Raw genomic sequence first — 17,214 nt, 5'->3', positions numbered from 1 at the left:
TTAGAAGGCAAGATTGAAGGTAAAAGGGGCATAGGACGAAAGAAAAAATCTTGGCTACAAAACTAATAATACTACCGCAGAGTTTGCACGACCTACAGATGCTATTTTGGGCTCAATCTTCTTGATAGACCCATTGGTCAAAGAAAAAGAGGAAGACCTAGAATAAGGGTCCTTGATAACATCGATGAAGACGAGAAATATGGCAATACGTGCTTGGCGGAGGAAGGCGATGGATAGGGACGACTGGAAAAAAATTCTTAAGGAGGCTAGGAACCACGCAAAGTTGTCTAGCCATAATTAAGAACCTTAGTTTTCATCTTTTAACATCCAACATTTTATTTTTGTGGTGTTGGTCGTTTGAGATATTTTGGTTTCGTTTCGTTTATTAAGAGTTTCTCTTCTATTCGATGGAATAGTTGTAAATATTAACATCTCCTAAGTAATCATCAGAAGCTTAAATAAAAATTCTTCATGGTTTATTAAAATATTTATTTAAAAAATTTAATTTCAATAACAATCATGAATACAGTGACTAGTTAAAAACTTGGTTTTAAAAAATGATTACTAGAATGGAATAAACCAACCAACTATTGTAATGAAAACAAAAGGCATTGTTCAGTTGCAAGTACATTGATTATGATATACAGGTATTTTGAAATTAATTTATTTTTTTAAAAGCGTTAAATTTTTTAGCCTTATTATTATATATAGTATACTCATTAATGAGGTAAGTGAGGGTTAATTACATGAAATAATTTTTCAAAAAATCTCTAATAATTATGTTATTTTTCCTTAACTGTATACAAATTAATTAGGAAGATAAGTATATTAATGAGTGTTTGTTATGTTGAGTCATATTACACAACAAAATATGTCAGAAATTGTTATATCTACATATTCAAATATTGGCAAATTTTTATTTTTTTCTATGGTTTCAGATTGCATAGTTCCAAAGTATTTTTAACAACGTTTTGGTCATAATAGTGGGCGAAAAAAACGATGAAATAATTCATTAGGAAAAAACATGTCTAATGCATTCAGAAACCAACAGACTAGTACAAAATTAGTGCAGTTTAATACATATGCTATAATATATGATTATTCTCTTCTTGTTGTCCAGTGCAATTAAACAACGGTATATTTAATGGACCTTATAAATGATATACTCTACAATATTTTATTTAACGTAATTAATATTAACATAAATTTAACATAATTAAAAAAATTCTATATAAAAAAAATACATTTTTTAAAGACTATGAATATATACATTTTTTTAAATAAATTTACCGTTTGAACTTACCTACATACACGTATTTACAAAATCAAGTTAGCAAAGTATTTTTATATCTACGAAGTTAATTTTTATACACTATAAAGTGATTATGATCTCCTTATAAGTAATAAAGTTCCAATAAAAGCCTTTGCAGTCTCTTATACGTTGTGGCTTGTCCCATTTTGTTGCATTTTCGCTCGTACTGCTTGGACGTCGTCATCAATTTTGACAAGCAGACGTATTTTCTAAAAAAAAAAACAAAACCTTAATATACCTTGCAATTTTTTTGTTTCAAAATATAATTAAATTAAATTAATAGCATTAAAATTGTAAAATAAAGGAAATGACGTACAGAAGCATCATACTAAAATGCAAAATATGGATGAAAATCGCCACGAACTAGGCACGTCAAAGAAAAAATGGCTGGAATAATGGACATATTAAGTTACGGCCAGCGTTGACTACCTAGACGGTTCAAAATTTTGAAACAAATTTAAAATCCTAGCCAGACAAAAACGCAGCCCCGATATTATCTCAAAATCAGTGACATTCTTCTTCTTTTTCTTGGGTGCCTATCCATTTTGGATGTTGGTGACCATCATGGCAATCTGTATTTTGCAAACTGCTGCTCTGAAAAGATTTGTGGTTGTTGTGTTGAACTACGTACCTACATCTACTTTTCCCTGTAGAAATAATTGCAGCAACCCGTATCTTTCGCTTTTCCTTATGATGTTCCCAATGACATGATTGTTGCTAATCCCCAAGATAAGGCCGAGATTTTTAAAGACTCACTCCAGGCCACACTCGTTTCTCCTAATTACCCCAATTTTAGCGAACGATTAAAAGGGATGCCGAAAGGAGAGTGGAAGACATAGTCTACTACCTTCTAATGCACATGGGAATCCATCCTTATCCGATGGTGGCTCCTATGCCAGAGAACACCGTCAGGCAGATGTGTAACTTAGGTAAAAATACATCTCCTGACCCTGATGGCATACACATAAGATACCTCAAAAACTTCGAGATAGTATTATCCCGCTGCTGACAAACATAATTAATGCATGCTTTTCGTTAAACTACTCTCCTACTCCTTGGAATGTAGCCAGCGTAGTCATGATTCCCAAACCAGGGAATCCCTTAACCAACACTGAATCCTATCGACCTATCTCTATATTTAGCTACCTGTATTTAGTAAATCCACTTTGCAAACCTAGGAAAATACCGATGATTTTGAAATCTCCACAAATTAACCAGTTGTTATTCTCATATTTATTATTTCTCAAGAGAATTTTCATATTGTTCTCTTTTTCTTGTACAGTCTCTAATGTTGTATTGTGGCATTCCAACGTTGGTCTTTTTGTCTAGCAGTGTGATCGTCGAAACTCCATTTAAGTTTGGCATTTTTTACTGTGATCCTCAACTTTTTTTTTGATCTTACCCAGTAGTTCTCCTTTTTATCTGTCGTATACCGAACATTGCTCTTTCCATTGCCCTTTCACTGAAACTAACGCGCTTTCTGTATCTTAAATCTCGATTAAGCTTATCATCAGAAGGCTAATACTTCCCGTCATAATGATTAGGGTTGCCAAATGTATACACATAAACTTTGCCGTCGAGTAAGTACTTTATCAATACTTCGTAATAATTACTTTTACACTGATTTACTTTTACATTTTTGAACAAATCACAATTTTATCACCAGTCCAAAACTTTTGGTCACATCTCTAAATGTAATTCCTATTTATGCAATCTGTGTAGCAAAAAAAAACTGAACGTGATAGGAAAAAATGTCAACGGATTTGGATTCAGCGCCAAAAGATACTCTAGAAAAACACTTTTGTTCTTAGACATCAAAATCTTAGCAGCACCGTGTTATCAGTATTGAAAAATATACATTTCTAGAACTTATCATTGAAGGAAAGACATAAAGTAAGGATGCCTGAAAAGACGACGAAATTCACTACAGTGGATGTACAAAACATCACAAACTGCTAAAATCTCGACAAATATAATTTTCCCCAGAGTTCATTTTATGGGTGTATTATATACTTGCGATATACTTAATTGATTTAGTTAATAGAGTTTACTATTTTAAAATTGTCTATAAAATATTTGTGTAATTAACCCTAAAAGCCTATTAAAATTAAATGCATGTTATAACGATAGGCACTACTGTTTGATTGATCGCAAATTGAAATTTAAAAGGTTTTTAGTTCGTTATGCCTCAACCTAAAAGGGTCAGTGATATCGTAGAATTTAATACTTACAGTTTAATTAGCCCTTTGTGTCCAAAATTAAAATTTCAAAATTATTTTTGCAAAAATTTATCGAAAACTCTTATAAGTGTGAGTTAACTCCCAGCCTAGCCGAGGTGAAAGATATATTGGGGCCTTAAGTCCGGCAATCCTGTCGATAATGAGGCTCCAGTTTGCCAAACTAAAGGCATTTATAATATCCAACAGGACTACCCACCTTTTTCTACTTGTTTTTACCGCGTGTCTGATCCAGATCGCGGCATCGACTGCTGATCTACGTTTTCTAAATCCGAACTATTGGTTGGATAGAGCTCTCTCTATCCCACCAGCTTCTTCTTGTCAAGATTTTCGTAAAATTTGCCAAGGCAGTCTACGAGGCATATTGGCTTGTAAGAGGATGCTGAATTGGAGGGTTTCCCGGACTCGAGAGACAACACCAAATTTGCTTTCTTTAGTTCTCTGGGAAACTCTTGCTTCCGCAGTAGACCATTCAATATTCTTCCGATCTAACCTGGTTCTCCGTTGTTGCTATCTTCAGTGCCACGGGTGACAGACCATCGGGGCCGGGAGCTTTCCCTGTTTTAATTTTTTGGCCAGCGGTCTTTATTTCTTCTTCCAAGAACTCCTCCGTCACCGTGGGGAAGACCTTTAACAAGGTTTGTTCTTCCTTGGTAGAAAAGAGGAGTTCTGCTGATTCGCGGCTCTGGTCTTCGTTAAGTCTATACAAGGCGATCATTTTGAGTGATTCCGTGGTTATTTTGTACGCATCGCCCCATATATGTCGTTCTCCAGTGCGTTTATTAAATTCTGCCACGTATCATTTTTTTTCTTTCTCTATTTTGTTATTTAGTTTCTTCTTTGCTGCTTTATATATTTATCTAAGACGCCCTGGCTTCTTGCATAATTCCTACGAGCTCGAAGACACTCTACCCGTAGACCTTCTATCTTATCCGTCTACCAGTAGGGGTGTTTTTCTTTGTTTTTTCTCTTCGTGGTAGCCAATTCAACGGCGCTCTTAAGTACCTTTCCGAGTTGGCCAAGGTCGGAAATCTTTTCTTCATTTATATTCCTGACCTGTGACATGTACACTTTCTTGTTAAATATCTTTTCTCTATGTCCTATCGGCCGTCTTACGATTCTCCCTTTTACCGTTACCTCTTACGTTATATAACCGTGGTAGGTAAATAGCTGTTTGTCGATATCGTTTTGCTGGCCTCTCTTACTATTGTTGGCTTGTTATTGTTTAGTACTTGAAGGGTAGCCTGGACTATCCATTCATTTAAGAACTCTCTCTTTTTACCATTTATGAGAGAGCCCCATACGTAACATGCCATCAGGCAGAACTCCCTTATCTTAATGATTATATTATTTCCGCCCATGACTATACCGCGCACTCCAAGGTCGTTATTTCTGAAGAGCACCTCCACATTTTTGCTTTGATCTTGGACCCAGCCATCAGCCGATGTTATTTTTTTGTTTGGTTCTAGTATGATGAGCAGTTCTGTTTTCAACATGCAGGCTTTTGCCAGGACGAGGTCATGGGCTCTTGCTCGGGCCACATTCACCTGCATTATCCTTAGACCAGGTTGATCCTTAAGATCCATTTTGGATTCCTTAGTGATTCGACCACTTACATCTGATTATCTGTTTAAATGTACTTATACTACTAAAAATAAATAACTAAATCTTCTTCTTCTTCTCATGGCGTCTTCTCCTTTCGAAGGTTGGCGATCCAAATTGCAATTGTAGTTTTGGAAACTGCTGCGCGAACGATTTCTGCGGATGAGCGGTCGAACCATGTCCACAGCTCTTTCAGCCACGAGTTCTGGCGTCGTCCTACTGATCTTTTGCCCTGTACTTTTCCTTCCAGTATAACTTGAAGTAATTCGTATATTTCGCCTCTCAACACATGACCCAAGGATTGCATTTTCCTCTCTTTGATTATTCTTAGTAATTCTTTTTGTTTACACATGCGACGAAGTACCTCAACATTAGTAGCTCTTTGTACCCATGGAATTTTCAACATTCGTCTGTATATATACATCTCAAAGGCATCTATACTTTTTTCTATTTCAGAGTCCATTGTCCAACTTTCACAGCCATACAGTAAGACAGAAAAAACGTAACATCTGATCATTCGGATTCTAAGCTGCAGACTAAGATCTGATTTTGTAAAAAATGTGTTTATGCTCATGAATGCTTTCCTTGTTTGTTCGATTCTTGATAGGATTTCTTTTTTTAGATTAGACTGACTATTGATATTTGCTCCCAAATATTTTATGGAATTTACCTGTTCTATTATTTGACCCTTGGCATACACCTGTACGTTTATTGGTGTCTTTGAAAATACTAAAGTTTAAGTTTTGGAAACGTTTAGATGTAAACCGAACATTTCGCTGTGGTGTAGTTCTTGTGCGTTGCGTGCTATTAAGACAGTATCATCAGCATATCTAATGTTATCTGTGCTGATTCCGTTAATCTTAATTCCGCCTTGGACCTCGTCTAATGCTTCTCTGAATATAGACTCCGAATACAAATTAAACAGTAGCGGTGATAAGACGCAACCCTGTCTCACTCCTCGTCGGATTTGTATATCTTCGGATGTTATTTGCTCTATTTCAATTGTGGCCGTTTGGTGCCAGTATAGTTCTGAGATAATTCGCAAGTTTTGTTCGTCAACTCCAGTTGTTCTTAGAATTTCGATCATCTTTTGATGGTTAACGCAGTCAAATGCTTTTCGATAGTCAATAAAACATGCATATACATCTACATTCATGTCTCTGCATCGTTGCGTTAACACATTTAAAGCAAAAAGAGCCTCTCGTGTTCCCAATCCGTTTCGAAATCCGAATTGTGTCACTCATCTGGAACTCGCACTTCTTGTAAATTCGTGTATTGATAATTCTGAGAAAAGTTTTAAGGACATGAGACATCAAGCTTAATATTCGATAATCATCGCATTGTGAGGAATTCGATTTTTTTGGTAATGCTACGAATGTTGATTTTAGCCAGTCTGTTATTAAGTCTAGGCTTTTACTTTCGTTATCTGCAATTAGTTTTAGTATTTTGACATTGATATTGTCTGGACCGGTGGCTTTTTCATCTTTCTGACATTTTACTGCGTGGATCACTTCTTCTTTGGTCATTTCTGGTTCTTTTTCATTTATTCGATTATCTGTAGATGGTGGAGAACAAGGTCTATCCTCGTCAAAAAGAGTTTGTATGTATTCTTTCCATCTCTCTAGTTTGTCTTTTGTACCCATAATTATTTCGTTATTATCATTTTTTAATGTTGTTGCCTGTCTCTTTTTGTGTCTAAAGGTGTCGTATTTTTCCTAAAGTTGTTCGATTTCTAGGCATTTTGTTGACATCCAGTTGTCTTTCGCCTCCCTGCACTTTTTTCTAATCATTTGGTTGATTTGCATGTATTCTATAGGGCTTGTTTTATGTTTTCGTCTTACGTTTATGGGATCCAGGATCTCTTTCGTTATCCATTCATATTTTTTGTTGTGTTTTATGAACCCGATGTCTTCTTCTTGTATCTTTGTTATTTTTGTTTTTAGAGCAGTCCATGTTACTTCAATGTCTGTCTGTACCAAGTTTTCGATCGTTTATATTTCTTCAAGCTTGATACTTGATTTTTTTTTTCTGTTCAGGGTTCTTCAGTTGTGAGATGTCCATTTTTTTTTGTCACTGTTTTCTTTTTGACTTTGAGAAATCTTTTTAATCTAAAATCCATTATAACTGTGCGCATTACGTTCCTGTGGGGCTAGGTCATATTGTTATGTTTAAAATACTTCAGTAAGCAACTTTCTATTTTGTTGGCACCTCTTCCTGCAGTAGATTCGTAACATACGTAAAAGTATTCTTGCCTAAGGCGCAGGCAGTGAAGGCTGAAATTATAGCAAAATATTGTTTTCTTACAAAGCGTAGGACCATTGGAAAGTTTTGGTGTGGGCAATACTTGTTATAAATCAAAAGTTAATGCATATATTCCTAGATTTTCCAGTGCTTCTTTTCTTGCCTTACCAATTATATCTTGCCCAGTTTTATCTTTTCTCTGTAGTTCTCTAGTTAGCTGCTTCAATTTATCGTTATCGCTGTTAGTTTTGGCTTCCTTTATTTTAATATTGGTAAAATCACAAACACTGCAAGAATCTGTTTTTAAAGACTTAAAACTGATATTGTAGTCCTCGGTTAATATTCGTCGAAATTTGTCTAGAGAACAGGTACTTTTTGGTTTTCTAGGCACTCAGTCTGATAAACTCCCAGCAGAATTCTATAGTGTACTCCATTATCATAAACATACTATTTGGGTTGTCACTCCTCGAATAATGTCTTTGGTATTTTGGAAATTTCTCGATTAAAGAACGAACCCAATTCAATTGCTCTACGTTGTATTTTCTTTTTTGTTGTTTATGACGGCCTCTCTTATTTATACTTGGCGCATTACGTTCCTGTGGGGCTAGGTTCTCTGCAGCTAATGTGGGGGCGCGTAAATCGCACGCATAAATCAATTTTAAATATCTCTGTAAACAATTTATATAGAAGCATTTACCAAAGCTTGAAATGTTCGCTTTTAATTGTTTTATATCTTCCAATAACCAAACTGTCAGAGTTTACGGCTCAATTTTGTTTAAAACTCTTAAAAAAACAAATTAATACCCACTTTTTAACGAAAATTTTAACTATAAACTTCTATCACGTTTTTATTTATAATTATAAAGTAATACGCATATCTGAATCTACATGGATTTTACGTATGTATTGGTTTTTATTCGCTGCGAGCTGTCCGTGCGCCTCAGAGCGCATTATTATAAGTTCCAATGTCTTGGTCAAAAATTAACATAGAAACATTTACCAACGCTTAAAATGTTTTCAAAGTATATAGCTCAATTTTGTTCAAATCTCTTATAAACAAATTAACTCGCAACTTTTTAGTAAAATTTTTAATATTTAATTGTTGTAACGTTTTTATTAATAAAGATAAAGTAATTTTGCAAAGTTTTTTGTAAAGCTGAAAATATGGGTGGATTTTGAAAGTTAATCGCATGTACGAAAGCTGAGTTATACTTGGAAAAGCCCCATCGACTGCCTATTTTGCAATTGGTTCTTACGAAATTTTTTATAACTCCGGTTCTAACAATGGGATCAAAGTTTACCAAACGCCATTTTGTTCATTTTTCGAAAAATCGAATCTACGCACCAAAATACATAACCCTTATCCTCCCAGCTTTTATACTTTAACTTATCACAATAGGATTTTAATTTTGGAGTAGAAACTTTGAAACTTTTATCACAATGGGTTTTTATCACAATCAATTTATTCATTTGTTATCGGTACGATGTTTACTTATCATCAATCAAACGAATATTATGCTGTATCTAATAAAAAATTATTTTGTAAAATTTGGTTTTAAAGTTTGTTCTTGTATATCTATAGTTAATAAACTATATCTCCTTGATATCAAAAAGTTAGCTACAAATTTGACTCACCTCTTGTCGATCTCCAGGCGTAACATACCAAATGTAGATCATGTATCCTGGTATACACAACATAGACGTCAGCGCTGTAGTCCAGCCAAACAAATGGGCCCAAAGTGGAAATTCGTAATTTAAGTATTTAACTGGTGCCCATTGTATCAAGTTAAAAACGAACACACTCTAAAATGCAATTGGTAAATTAATTTCAAGCATTTATAACGATGTATACAAAGTACAAAGAAAAAGAACAATATGTTTGATAAAACCTTATACTTACTATACAAATAAAAGGCGTTGAAATAGTCCAACAAAACTTCCACCAGCTTATTGGATAGTATCCAATCATATCTTTGATGCCGTCGTAGAATTTATTTACTCCAAAAGCCCATGATATAGCAATGCACTCAAAGAATATTAGAAAGAGCAGACAAAATCCACTTACAGCATACGAATCTAGTATTTGAAATACATACATTCCTCCCTAAAAGAGATTTCGAAATAAAGTCGATTCAAATGCGCAATACAGGGTGTCCTATTATCAAATATATACAGAACCTAAATATAAACCATTATATGCCCTCAGTGCAATACAATTTTTATAGTCCAAGCTGTAGAGACAAAAATAAATGATTTTAAGCATTAATTAGTGAATTTTTGACACTAGTACAGCGATATTAAGGGCAAACCCTAGAGTAACCTCCAAGTGTTTTCCACTCCAAACTGTTCGTTATAATTTTTTATGACACTTTTAAGGTGCAAAAAACGGTGTTTTTTGATTATTTTATTTTTCTTGCACCAAATCAACATTTAAGGGTAAAATGAGTAAAATATGAAAGTACATAAAAAAACTTTAAATTGAGCTATGCTACATCAAATTTGACTCAATGGTTTATGCAAAATGATTGATTGATGGTCCAAAAATGTCAATGTTTCTTCGTTTTTAGTTTTTAAAATACCTTTTGTAAAAATTATTTTTTTTTATATGCAAAAATCATCATATTTTAGCTCTTTAATGATAAATCGAACGATACCTTGTAAGATCCGATTAGTCAGTTCGTTTTTGAGATACGTTTAATTGCTTATAAAAATTATTAAAAGTCTATAAATTTTGCAGTGCAAGAACTTTTTTATAAAAAAGATAGAGATATAAATTTAAATGGATTCTCTTATTAGTCGATTCTGCTTTGACATAGAAATAAAAATATTTGATTACAACATTTTTTAACCCCTTAATTATTGCTTTTATTAATTATTGCCCTTAATTATGGCATCGGTCAGATAGCCAAGCGGGCTGGGCGGCCGGCTTCTCATTCGCTTCACTGCGAGTGGTTCAGTGGATGTGGGTTCGGTCCCCAGCTCGGTGTACAGAAAAACAAAAAGTCTAACGCAGCAGTTTAAAATTCTAGATGAATCTGCGGCTTAGACTAGAATATGCTGGTGTCTGATCGGCTTATGGTGGAGCAGTACGGCAAGAACCGTACCGGCTTGCGTCTCGGTGATACTCCTCCATAGATCCCTACCGGAAGGGCGTGACGCCTAAAATACCGGGTATATATATATATATATATATATATATATATATATATATATATATATATATATATATATATATATATATATATTATTACATTATAACCAGAATGATCGCCAATATTCGAAACGAATAGGCACCAAAAGAAGAAGTAACTTAAAGTAATGCATTTTATACATACTTTCAGAATATTGTACTTATTTTACCCTAAAATATTAATTTGATACAATAAAAATAAAAATCATCAAAACACACCATTTTTGCACCTTAAAAGTGACATAAAAAATCATAACCAACAGTTTAGAGTTGCACGCACTTGGAGGCTACTTCAGGCATTACCGTTCATAACGCTTTACTGGTTTCAAAAATTTACTAAACAACTCACGTTTTTTTCTCTGCAGCGTGGGCTATTATTGTACTCGTCTCACTTTACTACAGCATTTTGTGATCATGGCAAACATAAACTTTGTATAGTTATTTTCTGTGAGATTTTATTACGTTATAACGAACCACATAATATTTTATATTATTTTTATTGACATACTTTAAAATTAATTAGGTATTAGTTAATAGTAAGTAATTGATTTTAAATGTATAGTAATTCCTTATTATATATCTTTAAGTATAGTTTTTATGTAGTCAAGATTATATTTTAAATTAACTTGAAAAAATTGTAAGGTCCCAAATGTCTGAATATTAACCACAATCGTGCAAGAGTAGAAGCATCACTTCGATCTGTAGTCGATTTGAAAAATATGCGAACTTCTCTTCATTAGCCATGTTGTTAAAATTGATGAAACTTGGAACATTTTTCTTCTTCTTCCTTTGCCCTATCCGTTTCGGACGTTGGCTATTAACAAGGCTATTTTGACTTTGTTTACGGCACCTCTAAACAGTTCGGTCGATGTTAGTCCGAACCATTGTCGCAGGTTATGCATCCATGAGTGTCGTCTTCTTCCCGGTCCTCTCCTACTGTCGATTCTTCCTTGGACTATTAACTGCAGCCGAACATTTTTATATTTACATAAATAGCGGTTTATAACGTTCTACGACGCGGTCGTCTGATTCCCAGTCTCCACTGCGCTCTGTTTTGACACATGTCCATATTACCCCCCTCTCCTCAATTTCACCGTCGGTTTCCTCTTCTTGAGCTTGTTCGTAGCATACATATTTCCTATGGTGTCTAGTCTAGTATCTGCATTTTTATAATCGATTGTCTTCCATTCTCTGAACGTGACTGTAGCACTTCAATTGTTGGTATTTTATGTGGTCAATCAATGTTTTTCAGCGTTCATAAATATGCGAATATCCTAATTGGTAATATTTTTTCGACGTAATCTTCTAGCTGACTACTTATAGAAGTCCATTTCCGTATCTAGAAGTATATATTCTGTTTTGATTTTTAGTAGGTAAACTTGGGAATCATATATGATAATACTGTCTATAATGGTTTGATATATATTTTTTTCGTTTTCTTTTTTCGAAAGCTAGACAAAAAGTCAAAAGAGTGTTTCAATAACATCCCGGCCAATTTTCTGACTGCAACCCTAATAAACTGTGTTGTTTGTTTATATCGACAGTCACTAATATCCAGTATTTCTTGTGTATATATATATATATATATATATATATATATATATATATATATATATATATATATATATATATATTTTGGGGTACGTCTTGTAAATTCAGTGAAGTCTTTCTATCTCAAGAGAGAATAGTCCGTTGTATTGCTGGTATTTCTCGAATAACTAGCTGTAAGAGTTATTTTACTAGATATAAACTTTTAACTGTGCCGTGCTTATATTTTTTTGAAGTTTGTGTTTTTATTCATTCAAATCTTGAGAAATTTAAAACTAATAGTCAAATTCACAATATAAATACAAGGCAGAATCAAAAATTAAATGTGCCTTTTTCTAAAGGAAATATGCATTTTTACTCACCTGCAATAATAGGTATATATAATAAGTTACCCGAGCCAATAAAAAAATGTAAGAATATGAAAATATTTAAATTAACTTAAAAAGATTTTTTATTGCTGCAGAATACGTTTTATTCTGTTGATGAGTATTTTAGTAGTTGACATTATTTTAAGTATATGCTAGTAATTTTACATTTTCTATTTGCGTTTGTCTTGTAATCTTAGGTTTAGCGTAATTTTAGATTTACATTTATATTTACTAATTTTGTTTTCTAAACTGTGACTGATCCTATACAAATTGTATTTGTCAAAAAAAAGGAAATAAAGTATTATTATTATATATATATATATATATATATATATATATATATATATATATATATATATATAATAATTGTGTAGGCAGTATACATCCTTGCTTGAGACCTTCTTCTAGATGGAATTCGTTTGAGAGTCTGTCAGTGTCTTTAACTGTTCCAGTAGTGTGTTCGTATAGTACAGTTTTAAGCAAAATTAAGTGTTGTGGTAAGCCTACTTCTTTGCCATGCATACTATTCCAACAGCAGCTATAGAGGCTCTACTAGGTCTGCTTCTCTTGCATTTGATAATACAAGGAGAAGCAAGATTGAGAGTCTACAGAATAAAACAATCACTGAAACTTCGCAATAAAGGGAGGGGGTATATGATTATCACAAGAACTGTGATAAAGAACATTTTTAATGAGCAACCAGATCATATGATAAAAAGATACAATTTTAAGTATTTATATAGGGTGTCTATTCCAGACAGGAATGTATGGAGAAACAAGGAGTAGCATAACCAACACTGGTAAGATCTGGTCTACAGATGAATCCAAAACTACAGAGGGTGTGGAGGCAGGACTATACTCCAATAATCCAAGGATTAGCGAAAGCTTTACCTTGGAGAGGAACTGCATCGTTTCTCAAGCAGAGATTTATACGATATTGCAATGTGCAAAAGGAAATAATGAGAAAGCTCTTGAAAAATAGCAGATTCGCATATTAACATCTGACAGTCAAGCGGCCCTAAGGTCACTAGCATATCAGGAAGTGACATCTAGGTTGATATGGAACTGCATCAAAGAACTGACTGTTTCATAAGCGATATTGGGAGAGAATCTGTAAACAATCTCGTGGAAAAGTCTTCATTGGTGGACCATATAGAAAAAAAACAGAGGAACTGCTTCATATTGGCAGGAACAATCTGAGAACAGTAACAATGTTGCCCGGGCAACAGGAATATTGACCAGGCATCCAGTAGTAAGAGAATGTTTAAATACAATAAGCATTTACAATGAATACTATAGCTGCAGACTCTGTGATCAGAAACTAGAAACTCTAAAACATTTATTATGCACATGCAAAGCGCTAGACCGGAAAAAAAAACTGTACGGGTAACCAAGAGGAGACCCAGGTATATTTAGAACACACCAAGCAGAAGACCTGTACAAACTTCTACAAGGTACAAAAATTATAAATTGGGTGTAGGAAATAACAATGAACAAACACAATAAGCTTCAGCTTTAGTGATAACGAAAATCTTTCTGATCAGATGGGCCCAGACAAGAAAAAACCCCTTTTCTTTTAATATCTTCCATAACAAGTGCCTTTTCACCCTGTCTGAAAGGTTATAAATTGTTTGTCAACGAAGAGATTATAGAAGCTGTGAAAGTCTGCTTTTCAGAGAAAGATATATATTTTTTAGAGGTCTACAGGTTTATTGTAACAAACGTATCAAAATAAAAGAAAAGTAAGTTAAATAATAAAATATTTTGACTTAAAAATTTGTTTGCTTTTAAGTAGATATGGTTAAAAAAGTCGTTTTTTATTTAGTATGTATTATGAATATAGTTTGTTTATATTATTTTTATTAGTAACCATTGACTTTAAATTTTTTTAAATCCTTTTTATTTATTTATAATATCAAATAATACTTTATATTTAATAAGCAAAAAACGTATAAAATCTATGTTTGGAGATCAATTTTTGGTACATGTCAGTACATAATTCTCCTAGGAACACCCTGTAACTAAAAGAAAAATAAAATATTTCATTACTCTATATTGACTTTTAAAAGCTGGGAATTTTCAGCTGCGATGCATATGAGAGTAGATAATAGCAGACACATAGTTCCTGTTTTTCATTTGGTATCTGTTTACCTACTTGCATTTTATAATGCATATATTTTATTATGCATATTTCTATATAAATAAATATATATAAATATATATAGGAGAGAAATTTAATCTTTGCAGATAAGTTAAATAGTAAACTCTTAATTATTGGGGAAATCTGCAAGAAAGACTCTAATGAGTATCACTTGTTTCGCCGAACGTTTTCGCCAAAGGGAATTAATTTGTACTTAGATAATTTGTTATCGTAACTTAGAATTGTAGAGTTAGGATGTTAAAAAAAAACTTAGCTAGTAACAACATAGTGGTTTTTTTCGTTACTATGTGAAAAGAGTTATCGTTGGAAATGTATGGTAGCTATGAACTTGAAACGTAAAGGTGTACCCAAGGCTGACCGAAAAAACTAATGCAACTACATTTAAAAGAAAATAATTAATTCTATTCCTGACAACTCAAACAATTAATTCTTTGAAATTATCGGCAATAGAATTAATTCTTTTCTTTTAAATGTAGTTGCGTTAGTTTTTTCAATCAACCTTGGGTACACCTTTACGTTTCAAGTTCATAGCTACCATACATTTATAACGATAACTTTTTTCACTTAGTAACAAAAAAAACCACTATGTTGTTACTAGCTAAGTTTTTTTTAATATCCTAACTCCACAATTCTAAGTTATGGTAAGATCTCCAGTGTTTTTTAAATAGATAATGTATGGTAGCTAATTATAATTTCTTCTCTTCTAGCTCCGAAGAAGCCAAATTAATTCTCTTTGTCGAAAACGTTCGGCAAAACAATTGATACTCATTAGAGATTTCTTGCAGATTTTCCCAATATTTATGAGTGTACGATATATATATATATATATATATATATATATATATATATATATATATATATATTATATATATATATATTATATATATATAAATATTATATATATATATATATATATATATATATATATATATATTATATATATATATTATATATATATATTATATATATATATTATATATATATATATATATATCGCACCTTGAAAACCATATGGCAATATCTGCAATTTTTTCGTAAAATGACTTTTTAATGCAGTCTAATAGAAAAAAAAAATCTATTTTTTAATGCTATTTAGCAGCATCTGCAACGAATTTTAAATTCGGCACCAGAAAGATACGTCCTTATGGCTTTTGTAAAAAATCTATTTATCTTTTTATACCATCAGGCATTATCTGCAGTTGTTGCTCTATGGTTCTAAAATAGGAACAAAAACTCAGATCCATCTGGCAATATCAGCAGTTAATGAAAAATGGTTTTTCAAGCCTGGCAAAAATGTAACATTGCCTGTAACTACTTTTATCTGTTGTGTTGTGAGTGTTGTGAGTAAACAATCGTTTTTAATTTAGTTAAACGTAACATCCCGTAGTAGCAGCTTGCCTAGTACTTCACGAGTACTTTTAGCACATGAATTTGACATCCCCTATGAGAAGGTAACTACTTGTAACAATTTTTTTCCAATTTATGCCATTGAGGAGCACGGGCGTCTCTCGCTCAATTACGTGAGGAGATGGAGTTTATACGCCTTATTTTTGTACTGCATTTTATGCGCTCCCTCTAATATAACGTTCTTTAAATCAAAATTGTTATTACCTTGGGTTAATTTTTTTCTTGCAGTTTGAGTCAGTGGAAACGAAAAACATTACAGTTGATTTAATCACTACTATACTTGAGGAAATGAGAGGAAATGAGGGCACCAACACGGTTATTAAATCATACAACATTAGTGATCAAAATGAAATATCTGTTTATAACGATCCAAGTGATATTCAACCGTCATCAAAATCAAGTGATAATGAGGAAATATGCTCATCCGAGTCATTATTTGGAGAACTCAGTAACGACGATCGTACCTGGCACCCTCAAACCAAATCGAATTCACCTTCGGATGAAAACGCAGATGAGGAAATTTGTCCAAGACTGAATAGTGTTACTGGTTCTAATACTCTTAAAAATAAAGGTGCTGTGGAGATAAGCCCTCAAAAGAAAAGTAGAAAGAGGAAATGTCAACCGGAGGAATGGGGCAAAAATAAAAGAAAGAAATTATGCAATTCAGGAATGGATTATGTTAATGGCAAAACTATGGAATGGAAAAACTAATATAGAACAGTAAATCCAGACAGTAATCGTGAAGCAAACTATGCCTATTTCTTCGAAGTGGAAGGCAAGAAACAGAGTGTGTAAGCACAATTTTATTGCAACACTGATAATAAGCGACAAGACTGTAACAAATATACAACGTCGTACTGTAGATGGGTTTATCCCAAAATACAAGCGAACAAGACAAGAGGAACTCACAAGAATGGAAAAAGAATCGACGAAGTCGTGAAACAAAACATAATGAGTTACATCGAATCCATTCCTAGAGTGGAATCTCACTACTTAAGAAAACAAACTACCAGAGAATTCGTCAGTGGTGACAAAACTCTGGCTGATATTCATCGCGATTATATAAAATTTTGCGAAGAAAAAGGTTCGGTGTTCGGAAATTACGCTACGTTTAGGACCATATTTAACACGGAATTTAATATAAGTTT

General features: G+C 33.1%; 1 protein-coding gene across 1 annotated transcript in view; it reads right to left on the bottom strand.

Moving 5' to 3' along the window:
* Window positions 1-485: 485 nt before the first annotated feature.
* The window catches only part of Gat (sodium- and chloride-dependent GABA transporter), a 50,768-nt gene continuing 34,039 nt past the window's right edge, over window positions 486-17,214 (bottom strand). Inside the window, exons 8-10 of the mRNA XM_072545950.1 lie at window positions 9,293-9,496; window positions 9,028-9,195; window positions 486-1,521 (exon numbers count right to left, since the gene is read on the bottom strand). Coding sequence (XP_072402051.1) covers window positions 1,435-1,521; window positions 9,028-9,195; window positions 9,293-9,496 — 459 coding nt within the window. The 3' untranslated portion in view covers window positions 486-1,434. The remainder of the gene's footprint in view (window positions 1,522-9,027; window positions 9,196-9,292; window positions 9,497-17,214) is intronic.

The sequence above is a fragment of the Diabrotica undecimpunctata genome, chromosome 10 (assembly GCF_040954645.1).
Source record: "Diabrotica undecimpunctata isolate CICGRU chromosome 10, icDiaUnde3, whole genome shotgun sequence".
NCBI lineage: Eukaryota > Metazoa > Arthropoda > Insecta > Coleoptera > Chrysomelidae > Diabrotica > Diabrotica undecimpunctata.
Note: the sequence above shows the minus strand (reverse complement) of the source record. Positions and strands in the feature narration are given on the sequence as shown.